Here is a 16,393-nt window from a genome sequence, read left to right as displayed (position 1 = left end):
GAAATTCCACCTCCTAAGGGGTCACTTTGGCCATGCCAATAAAAGCAGCCCAGTCGTGCGTGAATGGATGGAATTACTGACGCGGAGAGTCATCCGCACGCCTCCCGTACGCCGTGTGTCACCTCCGGCTCCTTGTAACTTTCGTAATAGGCCTGCCGTCCCAGCAGCCAGTGGCGGCCATTAGCTATCGAGGTACCCAATAAACATTAGTTTGAAGTTCACTGCAATGGCTGTCTGTACTTCAGTGAATGACCTTCCCCAGCGGGGTTTTTGTGGCTGGGGGTGTGTTTGCCACCGTGGTCTTTTTATAAGCCCCCGCTGCGGGATGGATTGTAGATTCACCTCGTTAGCGGGCCTCACTGTGTCGTCGCCGGGGTCGAGATCGATGCCACGCCGGTCTTAAGTGGCGGTCTTGGTTATGAAACGGCAGACTGGGCAGGTTTAGCTCAGGAGGTAATGTGGTTGCACGTTACCGTGGGCCGGGGAGGGATGGTTCTAGAGATTTCAAACACTAGCGATAATTTGTCCCCTGAAGACCATGCTGTAAAACACCACCCCCCCCCCACTCCCCCCCGTCACTCCGTGAGTGCTGCTTTCCTGCAATTCCTGCGTGTCTTGTGCTGGTAAGGGTAGTGTGAAAGGACAGAGTGGATGAAAAGACACAGGTTAAACATGACCCCCCCACCCCCTAGCCTACAGCCTGTACACTCCAAGAGACCCCAGCTTAACTAACAAACTACAGACTGTGTCTGTAGCCCAAAGACTCGTTTAAAAGCCATTTGTCAAAGCGACTCGCATGCGACTCCAAGCAGTTTGATGAGGACGGAAACGCAGAACAGAACAATAGAATTACTTCAGCTGGGCTGGGGGTGTTGGGGGGGGGGGGTTGTTTAAGAGCCATGTGTTCTGGATCATGCCTAGCAGTGTGTTCAGAGATATCACACGCTCTCGATTCATATTTGTTCACAATACGCCTGCATAAGAAAAACACGTCTGGCGAGCAATTCCCTCGGAGTTCCCCGCCACATCTGTTTGGCATTTGAACGTTTTTGTTTTCCCCCCCTCCTGGCAGATTTAGCCTGTTCACACCCCGCACCCCCCCCCCTCGCAGAATTGGCCCTGAATCTTCTGTCTCCTGGCCTGCTCGTTGTTCTATTCACGCCAGTGTCCATGACGGCCAGTTGCTCTCTCCCTCCAATAGGGGGCGACAGCTTCACCTCGGAATGGGGGCTGCTGTTGTACCACTGAGTGGGATAGATATTCAGTTTAACCCTTCAAGTTCTTAGCTTAATAACAGCACAGTTTAAAACGGCACCCACCAGAAAGGCTGTTTACAGACTGGGATGGTGTATTTATTAATTACCAATCATTTTAGATGCTGTCTAATCCTGTCACGCAGCCTGGAACGGCTCTGCGTTGAGGCGTATCATCGAGACACGTGAACTTCGTTTGAACTGGAAAGCATATCAGAAGTCGTAATTGAGTTTTGGATTTAATTTCAGAATAACGGGAGAGCAGGCCTGTGTTCATCCTCAGCACTGTGGCTCTGCACTCCCCAGGCCGTAAATAACTCCCGTGCTGGTTAGATCTCACCGGGATGCCAGTCCAGCTGGAGCGGGGGTGTCCTGCCTGCTCTGAGGATGCCCATAAGCCGGAATCCGCGGCTCGGGGTCAGGGAGGTGGCTGTGTTTCTGTCCAAACGCAATGTGTAACTAACACGTCGGTGAGGAATTGGTGACAGTCCTACAGGTGGCTGCTGATTTTCACGGGGAGACATATTTATGGGGGTACTCGGGGTTATTATAACCAAAAGTGTCACAAATTGCCCCCCAGCACCAAAGAGGCCCTGACTTATGACCCCCACCCTGGGTCGGGCTTGTAGAGAGCAGCCCGGCATGAATTCCATCAGAAACACCCTCGTTGCGCCACATACAGGTGCTGCTGCCCCCCACCCCACCCCATCCCACCCCCCACCTTAGCCATTGTTTGGTTCTCACCCCATCCCAGCCCGCTCCGCACTGGACCCAGTAAAGGGAGGCGAGTGGCCACCAGCAGAGTCACAGCACCTCAATGGGTTGGATGAGCCACCCAGACCTGCTCCGAACATCCATTGGCATGTGACCATACGGGGGGGCTCCAACTACCATTGATTGGGGTGGGGGGCAGGGACAGAGCTAGGCTTAGAAACAGAGGAACAGAGCGCTGGTGTGTCACGCTTAATGAGAACTTGAAATGGGTTTGTTGAGGCTAGAGGGGACTGCTGACCTGTGTCATTCTAACCAGGGAATATCGTACAGACACGTCCATGGCAAAATATGTCTATTTGAGGGAAAAAAAACTGCATGTTACATTTTTAAGTATCATGTCTGTCTCTCTGACCCTCCCCCCCCCCAGACATGCACCTCCGCGTGCGGCGCAGCAGTGACCCTGACAAGCCAGCGGGGTCCCCCTCCCTCATCGAGGCCCCAGAGGAGCCTTCCCGCAAGAACCCGACGCGCTGGTCCACCACGGCCGGCTTTCTGAAGCAGAACACGGCACCACGGACTGGCAGCCTGGAGCGCAAGGTAACCCCCCCCTTCCCGGGGCGGGCCATGGCAACGATCTGGGGGGGGGGGGGGTAGCTCACCTGCCTGATCACCTCTGTGTCAGCGCTTTGCTTTCGGGACGTTACTGAACACAGCCCCAGCTCACGCACGCCTGCGCTCCAGCCTCTTTCCAGCAATGTTTGTTCTGGAGTTTATGGATGTGTCACATGGCAGCCATTAGAAGTCCACCTATAATGGGACAGCGTAAAGCCCCCAGTCCTCTGGACGGCATCTTTCCCAGCAAATCAGAGTGGTGTGTGGATGCAGATGAATGCTGCCCAGTTCCTCCCTGGCGCCTACCTCCCACAGTTGGGTTTTGCCATAACGCCAGCCGCCTCTGGCCCAGGGGGGTCGCCCCCCTACCCAGAAAAGTGCCCTGGTCTGAATATTACACCCCCCACCCCCGGAAGGCGCTAACCCGGTAAAGGTCATGTGACCGTAGATGCCCCCTGCTCCCCCCCGTCCTGGACTAATCACTGGGATCTGACCCTTACCTCATTAGAAATTGAAATGTTACCTGTGTTTTCATTCATGTTCGCCTGGGCCTGCTGCTCTCATGCTCTGGTTCAGGTTCGACCCTGATTACGTTGACACGACAGATTAGTGGAGCCGGGTATCCCTACCACCCCTACCCAACCCCCTCATGGTACGACCCAACACTACCCAAACGGCTCAAACGAACACTACCCAAACGGCTCAAACGAACACTACCCAAACGGCTCAAACGAACACTACCCAAACGGCTCAGGAAGTTGGCTTGTGGCTCGCCCCTGCAAGTAATTCAGTAATTGCCTCACTTTTGGGAAAAAAAAAAAAAACAAAAATCCTTTATCACTGGTGACATTGCCTTATTTCGTGGTGATTCACGTGTGAGGTCACCCAAAATTACCCCCCCCCCCCCAACCTCAGGCCTGTTATGAATCAGAACACTCTGCTCCCGTCTCCTAACCTCGGCCCCCAGAAAATGGAAAATTATACTGATTAACTTTCCAAGATGGCTGCCCGCTGGTCCTGGTGATGGGCTGCTGATTCGGGGTAACATGGCCAGGTTTGTCAGGACTCTCGGTTTAGCGATTAGCCGCAGTATCTCACAGCATTTTGGCGTAATCCTATTTAAAAGCACTTTCGTTGTCACTGGCCCAATAATCTCACACAATGCTTTCAAAAAAGTGGAGTGGGGGGCTGACTTGTGGTACTATTTATACCCTTATCATCACGCTGTGAAGAATGAGAGCTTTGTGGGGAAACTTCACAGGCCAGGCGCGAACTTGACGCCATCGCAGTTACCGTGTTTAGCGTGCATGTGTGCGGCTGTACGCCCGCCCCCCCTCCAAGTGGCAGATGTGTTTATGTGCCGCGGTGACACCGATCCCGTCACCTTCGTCTGCAGGGTGACTTCGCTCCAGTTTCCTGGGTTGACTGTATGATAGTGGGAAAAATGGCCCTTCTCATTGTTTACGGTGCTGGAGGGGGGAGCCCCGCCCTCAGCTGTCCGTCAGCCATCGCTGGCTCCCCAGGATCCATTTCCCAATTTGCCATTCCCCCCCCCCCCTAATGACCGGCTGGGGGCAGTACTGCACATTCCTATATCACATGGGTATGTGTATATATTTTAGCAGGGAATGCACTGAAGGTTCTGACTGGATCGGTGACCCTAACCCCCATCTCCTTTCCATACAGTGGGGGTTTTCACCGTGGGGGGGGGGGGGGGGGGCGGCTCTTTCAGGTCATCCCGACATTTGCTCTATAAACGTAATAAATAGGGAATGAATTAGAGCCTGCCAGGGTGGGGATGGGGGGGGGGGGTCTCCTAATATCTGCTTCCCAAAAACACGTCCAGCACTTTGGAGTAACACGATAGCATGACCGCAGAGTAATCCTGCACTGGCATTCCCGAAACTCCGTCTGGGATGATCAGCACTGCGATGGGGCTGCTGTGTCCGGTGATCCACAGCGGGCCCTTAACAGGCCCTCAGATGAAATGGAGTGCCTTTCAGCATCCAGGGGCCACTATTGAGGGGCCGCGGTGTCTGGGACTGGCCAGGAAGCTCTCCTAATAACAGCCGCCATCCGAGCCTCTGTATCCATCCGCTTGTCTCCTGTGTCTCCAGGGTAAAGGTCAGGACACGTACCGGAGTCTCCCTCGTGACGGCGGGGGCTGGGCCAATCAGTTCCAGCGGGAGAACGCACGGTCGTCCCTCAGCGCCAACCACCCCATGGTGGACCGATGGCTGGAGCGCCAGGAGCAGGTAGGGGCGCCATGGTGGGGCGAGGCGCCGCTGCCAGAGTGTCCTCTCGTCCCTGTGTTGTTTTTGCATTTATAAAAGCCTTTATTCAGAATCCTGCATGGCTCTTAAATGGTGACAAAGTGACTGAGGTACCTACAGGATGTCAGTAGCCTTTAACCGCTTGTTCTTGCTGCTCTGAGCCATCATCTCTGCACCGTGTAAAGCCCCCCCCCCACAGAGTCACTGGATCACATAAAGCAGAGAGGAGAGATTGGCAGTGATTGCCTTCCATTAGATATCTTTCAAGGACTGTTCTCTACAATTTTATTCATGTTATAATTGCACGAGTTCTGGCCCCTCCAATCATGCATCTTCATTTGATGTCCCCCTGTTGATGCACCCCCCCTCCACAATTCCCCCGGTGGAGGGCGTGACCTGCCCCTTCACAGGAAGTGCTGATGCCAACTGACAGCAAGCTGGCAGCACCCGCAGTGCTCAAGCTACATTAACTTGCTAGGCCACTGCTAATGAGACAGGCTGATGGGGGGCGTGGCTTCCTGCAGGGGTGTGGCCTATCACTGATTAGTTCTCCTAATAATATGACCTGAATCCCGACTCATCCTCCTATTAACATAACCTCGGTCCCAGTTCGTCGTCCTCCTAATGTAACTTGGATTCTGATTCGTCCTCTTAATGTAACCCTGGATTACCATTCGTCCTCCTCTTAATGTAACCTGGGTTCCGATTCGTTGTCCTCTTAATGTAACCTCGATCCTGACTCGTCGTCCTCTTGATAGAACATGAATCCCAATTTGTCCTCCTCCTAATATAACCTGAATCCCCAAGTCTCCATCACTGGGGTCCTGTTTTCTGTCAGGTTACAGCGCTGGTTGTTTAAATTGTATCGAATCTACGACCTATATATCTCCAAAATGGGAATGTGCAACGTTAAGGATTGATAACCAGAGACTTCAGGGAATGTAATTTAATTTCAGCTGTTTGACCACAGTGGGTGGGAGGGGGGTGGGGGGGTGCTTTTGAAACAACATGGCTTCCCTGAGTGAGGCTGGCGATCTCTCCACTTTACTACAAAGGGGATTTTATTTCCCTTAAGCAGACAAGCGCTGGCGACCTTTTATTGTTCCATCAAAAGCGTTTTGATTACGCTGCCGAGAGAGAGAGAGAGAGAGAGAGAGACCCGTTCAATTTCTCCAGTTACCACCTCGGTGTTTTCAAAAGCCGCAACCTTTCCGACTCACCTGTTCAAATTGAATCAAGGTTTTTTTTTATTAATATCTTAATCCTTTTCGTATGCAGTGAGGCACATTTCCAAATTACTGAGGCCTACTTATTTGGCTGCTTTTGTTCTTATAAGCACTAGCTATTAAATGGCTATACGATCAACGTGCGTCTTTCTGCTGTTGCTGGTAAATTGGGTCTTTTGTCTTTGTTATTGGAAGCTGCCTTCTGATGCGATGTTGGCTTTTTAATCGTCACACCGTCGACTCCTGTGCAGCTCCTGAATCTGCCTGTTTGCCGAAGAGAGGCTTTTCTCTAATACTTAGCTGTGTTTCATTATTTTGACGGTTTATAATACCCATGTTAGATACGCTCCACTCATATTGTGAGTGTGGTTAGGGTTAGGTGGCCCGTGTTTGTTTCGGGTTTGTTTAACTGTCATCATACCCTTCCTGTTCATAACTGGTACCAGCTGGGTGTGTGGGGGGGTGCGTTGTGTTGCCTCAGTTTAGTGTGAGACTGTGAGATGGTGAAGTTAAGGCTGGATGACTGAGTGGTGCAACTCATTGTCACTGCGGTTGGAGAGTGTTTGGTTCTGGATACAATTGCAGTTTTTGGTTGCTGGTCGCTAACCAGTTACTCCATGGTCATGGTGACAAACAATAGCATGGGATGGCAGGTCCAGCATAACTGTGTCGACAGAGACCTGTGACCTGTCCAGAATATTCTGTTGTAAATGGGATTCTGCCCATGGTTCAGTTCTCCACACAAAATGAAAAGCATGGGCTGGAATGGGTTAGCTGTGCCCAGTAACCGGGTGCTTCAGAGTTCCTGGCTCTTGCAGGGTTAGTGGCTTAAAGCGCCCGGTTAAAATACAGCTTTAGTTACCTTCAGCGTTAAGTTGTTAATATGAGACGTTAATATGGTCCTTGCCGCCCCCTATGGATCAGTGTGGGGGGGGGGGGGGTCCCCTGGGACTCCCTAAACGGCAGCATGGGATTGGCCAGCTCCGTGAGTGGTCAGTGGTCAGTGAGTGCCCCACATGTGGGCTTAGCACACCCATCCTGACAGCACGAAGAAGCCGCCGATTCCACCAGGGGGCGCCCTGGCATGTGCTCGCATGCTGTTTTTTGGTGATGATTTTGTTCCATCTTCTTTATGGAGGCGTCACTCAGTCGGGCCGGGGGCTATAGCTTCAGTGCTGATTGATCTACAGATCAGCACCATTCGCTCTTCGTAATGATCTGGGAGAGAAGGGATGTGTGTTAACCCCGGGGGGTGGGATCGGGGTGGAGCCTACCAGCCCACATGTACTGTCCTACAAGCCCCCCCATGTTAATCTTGACCAATGCCGAGCCCCTCCGCACTGCTCTCTCCTAACCTGACCAGTTGGGGGTGCTGCTGGCTCAGATTTCGGGCTCGGTCTGGCTGCCCCTTTCCCGTGGTGTCTGTGGCTGTAAGTGAAGGCAGATCTTGAGAGGTACTTTATTAATGACGGTGCATTATTTGTGGGTTTATTTCCTCACGCTGTGGTTACAGGTCACTTTGCTGCCGTTTTGAATGGCATCCAGCCTCCTTTTCCTGGATACGGTTGTGATTTTCCCGAACAGATGAAACCTGCGGTGTTTCATGTGTCTCTGGGCAGAGTACCTGTTGTATACCGCCCCCCGCCCCCCCCAAGAGATTAACCACTTCAACCAACCCCCACCCAGGTGAAAATCTGAGGCACTGTTTTTATTGACCTTCAATGCAAAGGGGGTTGGGGGGGCGCTGTGGTCTCTGTAGGTGGAAGAGGGGGGTCGTCTGCCCTGGCTCGTGTATGCTCCTCCTCCTCCCCACCCCCCCACGTATTCTGGCACACCTGTCAAATGAGTGGCTTTGTTCAGGGAGAGCTGGGGGCCCATCCAGCAGGCCGAGACGGTTCCGGTCCATTAACCTCTCACTGAAGTACCACACAAGACTCTCATCGGCCGTGTCTAGCCGCCATTAGGCAATTCCTAAAGGGGGGGGCATGTACAAAAATATCTGGGGCATGAATGGAAAACAGTCTTTCAGGGTCATTTTGGGGGTGGGGGCAGAAATGCACCTGTTCATCCTCATAATTATGGATCTTCTGTACTGGGTGGGGGGGTTTATTTGAAAGGTGGGAGTCCCCCCCCACCCCCCCTCCACAGGGTTGATGGAGCATCACAAAGACCTGAGAGCAGGTGGGTCCCAGATTGGGGTGGGGGGGGTGGTTGGCTTCTTTGTCCAGTTGTGGAAATAAACGGCATTTATAACTGAGCACTAAATGAGCCCCCCCTTTGGGATCAGGAGGAGAATCGCTGATGCGTGTTCGTTAACGTGTTACATGCGGGCACACACGTGTCTGTCTATGTCTGTGTGTGTGTCTGTCTCTGTCTCTGTGTGCGTGTGTGTCTGTGTGTGCGTCTGTCTGTCTGTCTGTGTGTGTGTGTGTCTGTGTCTGTCTGTCTGTGTGTGTGTGTGTCTGTCTGTCTGTCTGTCTGTGTGTGTGTGTGTGTCTGTCTGTCTGTCTGTCTGTCTGTGTGTCTGTGTGTCTGTGTGTGTGTGTGTGTGTGTGTGTGTGTGTGCGCCCCCCCCCCCCCCAGTAGGCTGTCCGCTGGCTGCCATACGCCTGATCGCTGGTCGCAGCTAATAGATGTGTTTTGGTTTGTATTTGCAGCCATTACAGTGTCATATCTACTCTCTGCTAACTGTTTACATAAATATTAAATGCTTCAGAATTTTATTCAGTGAATGGCATGGAAATGATGGGAAATTTGTTGTTGTTTTCTTTTTTTGATGAAAACATTGTTTGTTTATGTTATATTTGCTCCCCGTCCTGCGCTCCCCGTCCTGCGCTCCCCTTCCTGGGCTCCTCCTACAGGGTTTTGCCTGGATTCTGTACTCGCTCATCCATCCAAATGTGATGGCTGCATTTCCTTTAAGTTAGTCATGAACGTCTGTAATCTGCATTCCCATTCCAGGTCTCAGCAAGAAGTCAAACAGAAGTAAAATCATTACATTTGCTCTTAGGAGACTCTGTTCTCTTAGTTTAATTAGTTAATAAGCAATTTAATTAGTGTGTGATATGTCTTCTACTGTAAATGTGGATGGATCAGTTTAGGAATTTCCCATCTGGGCAGCATGACGGACACCCCCCAGGCAGTTAACGTGCGTAGAAAACAGACCGGGATCCAGGCAGAGAATCCTGCCTTGGGTTTGAAAATGAAGCAGGTCATGCAGCACATGCTATTTACTCACTGTCTGGAAGTCGGGGTCGGGGGGGGGGCGGCTGGAGTGATGGGGGGAGACGTGTTTATTTTCCCCTCTAAAGGTTACATCTCTCAGGAGCGCTTTAACCTTTCTGCCAGCGGTAAAACTGCCTTTCAGCTGCTGAGATGTGTCAGTCATGCTAAAAGGATTCTCCATATCACTGAAGACTTTGAAATTCACCGGCTTCCCGTGCGACGTGATGAACACGCCTGCAGCCTCTCTCTTGTTGCTTGGCGTGTTTGTAGAGGTCACCCGGCACAGGGTTCGAGGTCCATATCCTGTGACCATCAAGCGTGCCAACCTCGCTTCATGCGCAGGAAGATGGACACAGATGGTGATTGATACGCTATTATGTTTTTCAGCCGTGTAATGGGAGTATTGCATAATACTACAATCAGGTTGAATTCTGGAATTTCCATGATCCGAGTGACAAATTAATTCCAGCTTCGCTGAGAGCACGGAAATGCCTGCCGTGCGATTCGTTCATAATTTATCACATTGAGCCGATTGCACTGAACAAGATTCCGTTTGTGAGTATTACAGCATTATTTCCTGGCCACTTCCAGTTACCACGTTTACCTGAAGTCGTTACAGTTCTGCACAGTGTCAGGATTGTGTTCGTGTGCCGTGACACTCCCTGTCTTTGTTATAAGGGCGTCTAGCCCTGTGCCGCGGTTCACTGACCCGCAGACCAGCGGTCGGTGTTAATTTAGACGTTCTGCTGCTTCTGTGGATATGTTCAGTGGCATGTCAGACACCCAGAGCTGCTCACGCCGTGTCCTTAAACACCTGATGGTGGCCCCGGTGGGGAGCTAGCAGACCGTAAGCTCGGGGAACTGGGGGAGGGTCACGTGACCATCTCCATGCTGCTTTCATGGGAGCATTTTAACTTGTTTCTCCCGAACCCTGAAATCCCCCAGAATGCTCGGAGGTTTATAGCGTGGATTTGGAAAAGGCACCTTGAGTCCGAGCGGCTTTGGTCAGTCGCTGAGTGATGGTGCGTTGCACGAGTTTGTGAAATGCTGCGCAGTGCTGATGCTATGCTGTCGCGTTATGAGGATGAAAGAGAGGATTAGCCTCCAGAAGCCTTGTGGGTTTGCTCATTCACCCCCTTTCTGGTCCCGGGATCGTGTAAAAGCGCCGGACCCAAGCCCTTTGTGGTGACTTATCTCCCAGTTATCGGTAGCCCTGAGGTTTAGCCCAACCCCTGCCAAAGTCTGTCATTATTAATCAGGATGGAAGTTTGAGTAGGGTTGGCTTAAGTTTGGCTATCGACTGAATGATTGATTTAAAGCCTCATAATTAGCTGGCTTAATTTAATTAAAGTGCAATTTAACGAGAGAGTGGGCTGGTGGGTCAGGCTGGGCCAGAGTCAGTGATGGATGTCCCCTCCCCGATATGAAATTGGGGCTGGCAGGTGACTCAGTCCGGCCTGACCGCAGCCCCCACCCCCTCACCCAGTGCGTAGTCAGGAAACCATGGCTGGTTTCGTCCCCTGCAACGCACCGGGGGCGAGTTTGACTCAAATAGCATTGGGTGACCTCTGTAGTGCAGACGCTCCTGTATGCCGTGCGATTGCACGGGAGGGAGAGTGAATCGGGGCCGGCATCTGAGCTGATTAAGAACATGAAAAGGCGGCGTGATGAAAGAGTGGCGCGTGCACAGCAGCCGGCCCCATCACCTCCCTGCGCTTTCGCTCTTCTGATTCGATTCTGTGCTCTCTGTTGCCCATTTGCCGTAATTGGGTTTGATCTGCCAATCGCCTCGTGTCTGTGATCACTCAGACTTCATGACAGCCACCCCCTGCTTCTGACTGGCTGTAACCGCACCGTCCGGCCGGCTGGCTCACCTGTCAGATCACGGCCCCGGGTCCTGTGCTCCTTTGTTGTAGCCTTTATTCAGAGCAGCTGCACATCGTGCTTCGTTTGTGCCGTTTCTACGTCTCGGTACTGATGGTAAGACCTGATGGGTACAATAGCAGAGCCCCCTGGCAGTTTTAATCTGCAGCCTTTGGGTTATTTCACTGCCCAGCCCTTAAAGACTCTGCCCCCTACTGGCTGTACTGTAGTTATGCGCTTTATTGGCATGACATAATGCCCTCATGTGACACCGAGTGAGAGGGGCATCAGTACTACAGTGATGGAATGTGTGGGGGTGGCTGACGTGGAACGGTTGGAGGTGATGTGCTCCACCTGCCAAATGTAGCTGCCGTTCTTGCTTCCTTTATGTGAATACTCTCTCTTAGCTCCTCCCCCTTGGATTGACCTCTAACCCCAGCGAATCAGAAACGGCCGACTCAGCTTATTTATAATGAGCCTGAGCACGGCATCTGGGTCTCAGAGGATAGGTATGTTTTGTTTTTCCAGAGAGGGGCTTAATCGGTCTTTGTAGTCAGGGGTTGGGGGGGGGGGGGGGGGGGGGGGGCTCTGTAGTGTTGTTTGGATAATGTGATGTGGGTTTGATGACGTCGCACTGGAATCGCAAACTGCCTGTTAGCAGCATGGTAGTATGTGACAGATTGCCACCAGATCACCGGCTTCACACATTGGACATGGTGCCAGATCAGCATGGGCATCACTTAACAGACCACCCCCCCCCCCCCCCCCCCCCCCAAATGGCATGTAGCATTGTGCTACCTTTAGCGGCTGCCTGGGATGGCTGTCCTGTTTGATACATAGACCCTGTTCAAAGGGCTCATTAGGGGGGCTTTTCTGTGGAGGGGAGCGGTCAAGGCCAAGATCCCCTGCCCCAGCTGCATCGTTTTGTAGCCCAGCCTGACTTCACAGTTTGCACATGTGCAGCAGACAATGGGGCTCTGCTCCATTCCTAGTCTGCTTGGTTCAGTGAGGGGGGAGGGGGGCACTGGGTCCAGGGGTGCCATGTGGAGAGTTAATGGCCCAGTCATGGTCCCCAGGGTAGGATCCGGCCTTTGGTCTCGACTGAACCTCTGAGTGCTGTGACTGTGCTCCTCCCCGCGTGCTGCTGGATCCGCAAAAGAGTCTTTAATCCAGCTGTCCGTCCGTCTGATGGCCGGGCTCCAGACCCCTCCTGGACTCTACGGCCCGGTAATCACTCCCCAATGGTGGGGAGGTGGGGCGGCAGCTGACAGAACTGCTCTGGCAGCAGCCGTACCGCGCCTTTAGCACGCAGGGACTCTCCGAGAAGAGAGACTCTCGCTTACCGGCGGTGGGGGGCGGGGGCTCTGGCTGAATACAGACGACCGGCTGTCACTCCGCTAACGAGGCCGTCCGTCGTTATCGAGAGGAACCGTCGCCGGAGTTAATTAGCCTCTCGTCAGTGTTGCTGTCGCTAAACATGAATCGCGGCATCTTTTTGACCCCCCCCTCCCCCATGTCACTGTCGCCCTGGGCAGTGGGGGGCGCTCACACAACCCGGCTTCAAAACCACCTTCAGAGGCATCTTCGTTCCGTTAGAAGTGTGACTGCTGCTTTTGGGGGCCTCTCCCCCAGTCCACAGGCCCTGCCCCATCCCACCCCCGGCTCGCCGCATCAGCAGACACCCTCGTTAATTAAATTAATGCTGACAGGCTCCCGTTCCTGGGTCGCTACAGGATTCCCCCTGGTTTCCAGCCAATGGAGTCACCTGCATGCCCTCCCGAGACCCCCCCCCCATGACATTAATTAATCCCTGTATGACAGGTGATTCCACCCCCCCCCCCCCCCCCAACACATTCCTGCTGCATGGTACATCTCCTCCACTCCCCGCCTTCGTTATGTCTCCAGGGGACCCCCCTCCCCATTCTGGAAAAAAGGGCCTTGCATGACTTTACTTGACGAGGCGGAGTCGATTCGCCGATTAGCATTCTTAGTGCGGGGGTGAGGTAACAGCAGCCGCCCTTGTCCATGTGACCCGGCAAGAAAACCCACGAGTATGCCAGCAGATATGGGGGGGCAATCCTGGGTGCTGTGAAATTCGATATTCAGCCAGTATGCCAGCAGATATGGGGGGGCGACAACCATGGCCGCCGTGAAATTTGCCATTCAGCAATGATTCTTTTTTTCTGATTTGTGCTGTTTGGCGCGGTGATATTTATATACTCGTCCTGATCCAGCGAGTTGTTCCAGAATGTTCCTACCTGTCCCTGTTCCTGTCACCCACAATGGCGTTTGAGACTCTCACCCACCCCCCTAACCCCCCGCACTGTTCAGCAGGGGGGCATCTCCTCCACTCTGTTTTCCCTCTACGTCCGACGCACCGAGGCAGAAGGGATTGTGGGAAATGGGAGGCGAATGTGGAGTGCCTTAAGTGAAATTTATGGAATGAGAGAAACAGAAGGCGGGTGACCTGTGGATATTGATGGGGATGCCCCTATAGCCCCCTTGTTCCTGGAGCACCCGGGCTAGCCGGGGGGAGATGGGCGGGGTTCCTCTCTTCATGCGCGGCTCACTGATTGATTCCTCTCCACATCCACTTATATCTCTGCAGGAGGAAGACGTGCGTGAGGAGGAGAATGGGCGGATCGAGCCGGTGGGCCGCGCAGATTCTGGCCAGGAACACACTTCAGTGCTGTCTCTGGAGTAAGAGCTCACCCCCATGTGTGCATGTGCGTGCTCTGGCCTGGGGGGGGTCCACTCTCACCCTCTTTGGGTGTCTGTGACTCATAGAACCTCATCACCAATGGTGCTGGACCAGCATTTGGATGCATGTCCTCTGAACGGAGAGGGAACAGGGAGAGAAGGAGGGGGGCAGACAGAGGGAGAGGGAGGGGGGCAGGGAGAGAGAGAGGGAGGGGGGCAGACAGAGGGGGAGAGCGTGAGGGTGGGCGGGGGAGAGGGGGAGATGGAGAGGGGCGGGCGGGGGAGAGGGGGAGATGGAGAGGGGCGGGCGGGGGAGAGGGGGATATGGGGAGGGTTGGGCGGGGGAAAGGGATAGAGGGGGAAAGCGGGAGGGCGGGCGGGGGAAAGGGAGAGAGGGGGAGGTCCTCCCTTCCTGATTGCACATGCGTGTCCCCATCATGGTTCTGACCATAATGTCTGTTTTGCTTTGACCGCTTCCTTGTGCTCACAGCCTCATTTGCAGGTATAGCCCGGCGCTCGTCCCTCGTCCCTCGTCCCCATCCCCGCTCTCTGGGTGCCCCGTCCTGCTCCTTCAAGGCTGCGGTGATGTCCCCACTGCGTCATTAAGGCATCGACACAAGGCCGGCCTTCCTACCCGCAGCCTTTAATGATCAGGCGGGCCCCACCCAGGCGTGCTCCGTCACTGTCTGCCCATTGTTGTCCTCGTGTGCCGGTTGTTGTCCCTTTGTGTGTGTGTCGTTGTCTCCACACTATCTATTCTGTTTGCATTTTCACACCCTGCCCATCCCTGTTCTCACCCTGACTCCGTTCGTCACTGTCCCACAGCGACATTGTAAAACCAGTTGAGGTCTGCAATGACGGTGGCCCGCTGGGAATCCATGTAGTGCCTTTCAGTGGGCGGGACCGAAGGTAAAGTGCCATGTAGGCCGAGCCCCTAAGTTTGGGCCCTGGCCCCACCTTCTCTGTAACTCCTCCTCCCTCTTGGGTTGGGGTCTGGCCCCACCTTCTCTGTAACTCCTCCCTCTTGGGTTGGGGTCTGGCCCCACCTTCTCTGTAACTCCTCCCTCCTCTTGGATTGGGCCCTGGCCCCACCTTCTCTGTAACTCCTCCCTCTTGGGTTGGGCCCTGGCCCCACCTTCTCTGTAACTCCTCCCTCCTCTTGGGTTGGGCCCTGGCCCCACCTTCTCTGTAACTCCTCCTCCCTCTTGGGTTGGGCCCTGGCCCCACCTTCTCTGTAACTCCTCCCTCCTCTTGGGTTGGGGTCTGGCCCCACCTTCTCTATAACTCCTCCCTCCTCTTGGTTTGGGGCTTGGCCCTACCTTATTTGTAACTCCTCCCCTCAGCTCAGGTGTTGGGCTCTGGCCCCGCCTCTTTTGTAACTCCTCCCATCCGCCCAGGGTTGGTGGCTGTGGCCTCGCCTTCTGTGTAAGTCCTCCCTCCTCTTGGGTTGAGACCTGGCCCTGTCTCCATTGTAACTCCTCCCCTCTGCCCAGGGTTGGTGGCTGTGGCCCCGCCTCCTCTGTAACCCCCCCCCCCCCCACCCAGGCTGGGTCTCTGGTCTGTCTCCTCTGTAATTCTCTTCCACCAATGCTATATGGGAAATCGGGACCTGTGACTCTTCTCTCCTCTTCCGCCTCTCCTTCCTCTCTTTTTCCTCCGACCTTTTCCATCTTCTCCTTGTTCACTCTAACACACAGAAGGGCCCTGGGTTTGGTTCCTTTTGCCAGTTTGAAGAGCTTCTGTGTGGGCTTCATTCACACAGCATGCTGTGTATAAGTGACGCTTCACCCTCCTGGAGGACCGTTATTAAAAATGCCAATCGGGCCCAGTGTGGGGTCCATGGCAGGTGCGGCATCCCTGGGGAGGGACGACTTTATGCTGAGTCCCCCCCACTCACGGTCGCTGGCTCGCCAATCTAATCAAGCTAAAAGCTCATTCATACTGCTGCTCATTTGCCAGAGGAAACTTGCAGTCAAGGTCAGATTTAGCGGGGCCAGGGGGGGGGGAGGTTGACTGCAGTGAGGAGAGGGTAAGGGGGGGGGGGGCAGCGGAGATGGTGAAATGGCCCCCTGCACAGTGCTTTTGGGATGAGACCCATGCTGAAGATGCTTTTGGGTTTGCCGGAGTGAATGTTTAGTGTGCTTTATTCAGGTGGATGGGTGACACCCCCCACCCCAAAGTCTCAACAAGGACACGAAGGGGGGCCTGATTAGATAGAGTGTTTGGCCGTCTGTGCCAAAATGTTCTGATATTTATCATATTTCCTTTCTATAAAGTCAACCCGACCACTTTCAGTGCTTATTTAAGCATGTGAATGTGTCAGGATTTCAGCTCCTTGACTGGTGGGGGGGGGAGCTGGCCCTCTTGAGACCTGGGTGGTGTGATTCCCTCCTTCCTCCACGTCCCCCCGCCCCAGTTTTGGGTCCCTGCCAGGTAGCTGTGGATCATGCCTATGCTGAACTGGATTAAACCGGTCGGAGGCAGCTGAGGAAAGACGGGCAGCGTGGTGGGATGGGTCTGGCCTGAC

At 53.8% G+C, this 16,393-nt stretch overlaps 1 protein-coding gene across 5 annotated transcripts in view; it reads left to right on the top strand.

Moving 5' to 3' along the window:
* The window catches only part of pard3aa (par-3 family cell polarity regulator alpha, a), a 208,249-nt gene that overhangs the window by 87,685 nt on the left and 104,171 nt on the right, over positions 1 to 16,393 (top strand). For 4 of the 5 annotated variants that reach the window (XM_072713762.1, XM_072713759.1, XM_072713757.1 and 1 more), the window contains exons 4-7: positions 2,395 to 2,564; positions 4,697 to 4,834; positions 13,775 to 13,866; positions 14,692 to 14,775. In XM_072713762.1, the coding sequence (XP_072569863.1) occupies positions 2,395 to 2,564; positions 4,697 to 4,834; positions 13,775 to 13,866; positions 14,692 to 14,775 (484 nt within the window). The remainder of the gene's footprint in view (positions 1 to 2,394; positions 2,565 to 4,696; positions 4,835 to 13,774; positions 13,867 to 14,691; positions 14,776 to 16,393) is intronic. The other variant, XM_072713767.1, reaches the window with a different exon arrangement.

The sequence above is a fragment of the Paramormyrops kingsleyae genome, chromosome 1 (genome assembly GCF_048594095.1).
Source record: "Paramormyrops kingsleyae isolate MSU_618 chromosome 1, PKINGS_0.4, whole genome shotgun sequence".
NCBI lineage: Eukaryota > Metazoa > Chordata > Actinopteri > Osteoglossiformes > Mormyridae > Paramormyrops > Paramormyrops kingsleyae.
This window is presented reverse-complemented; position numbering and strand designations above follow the sequence as displayed.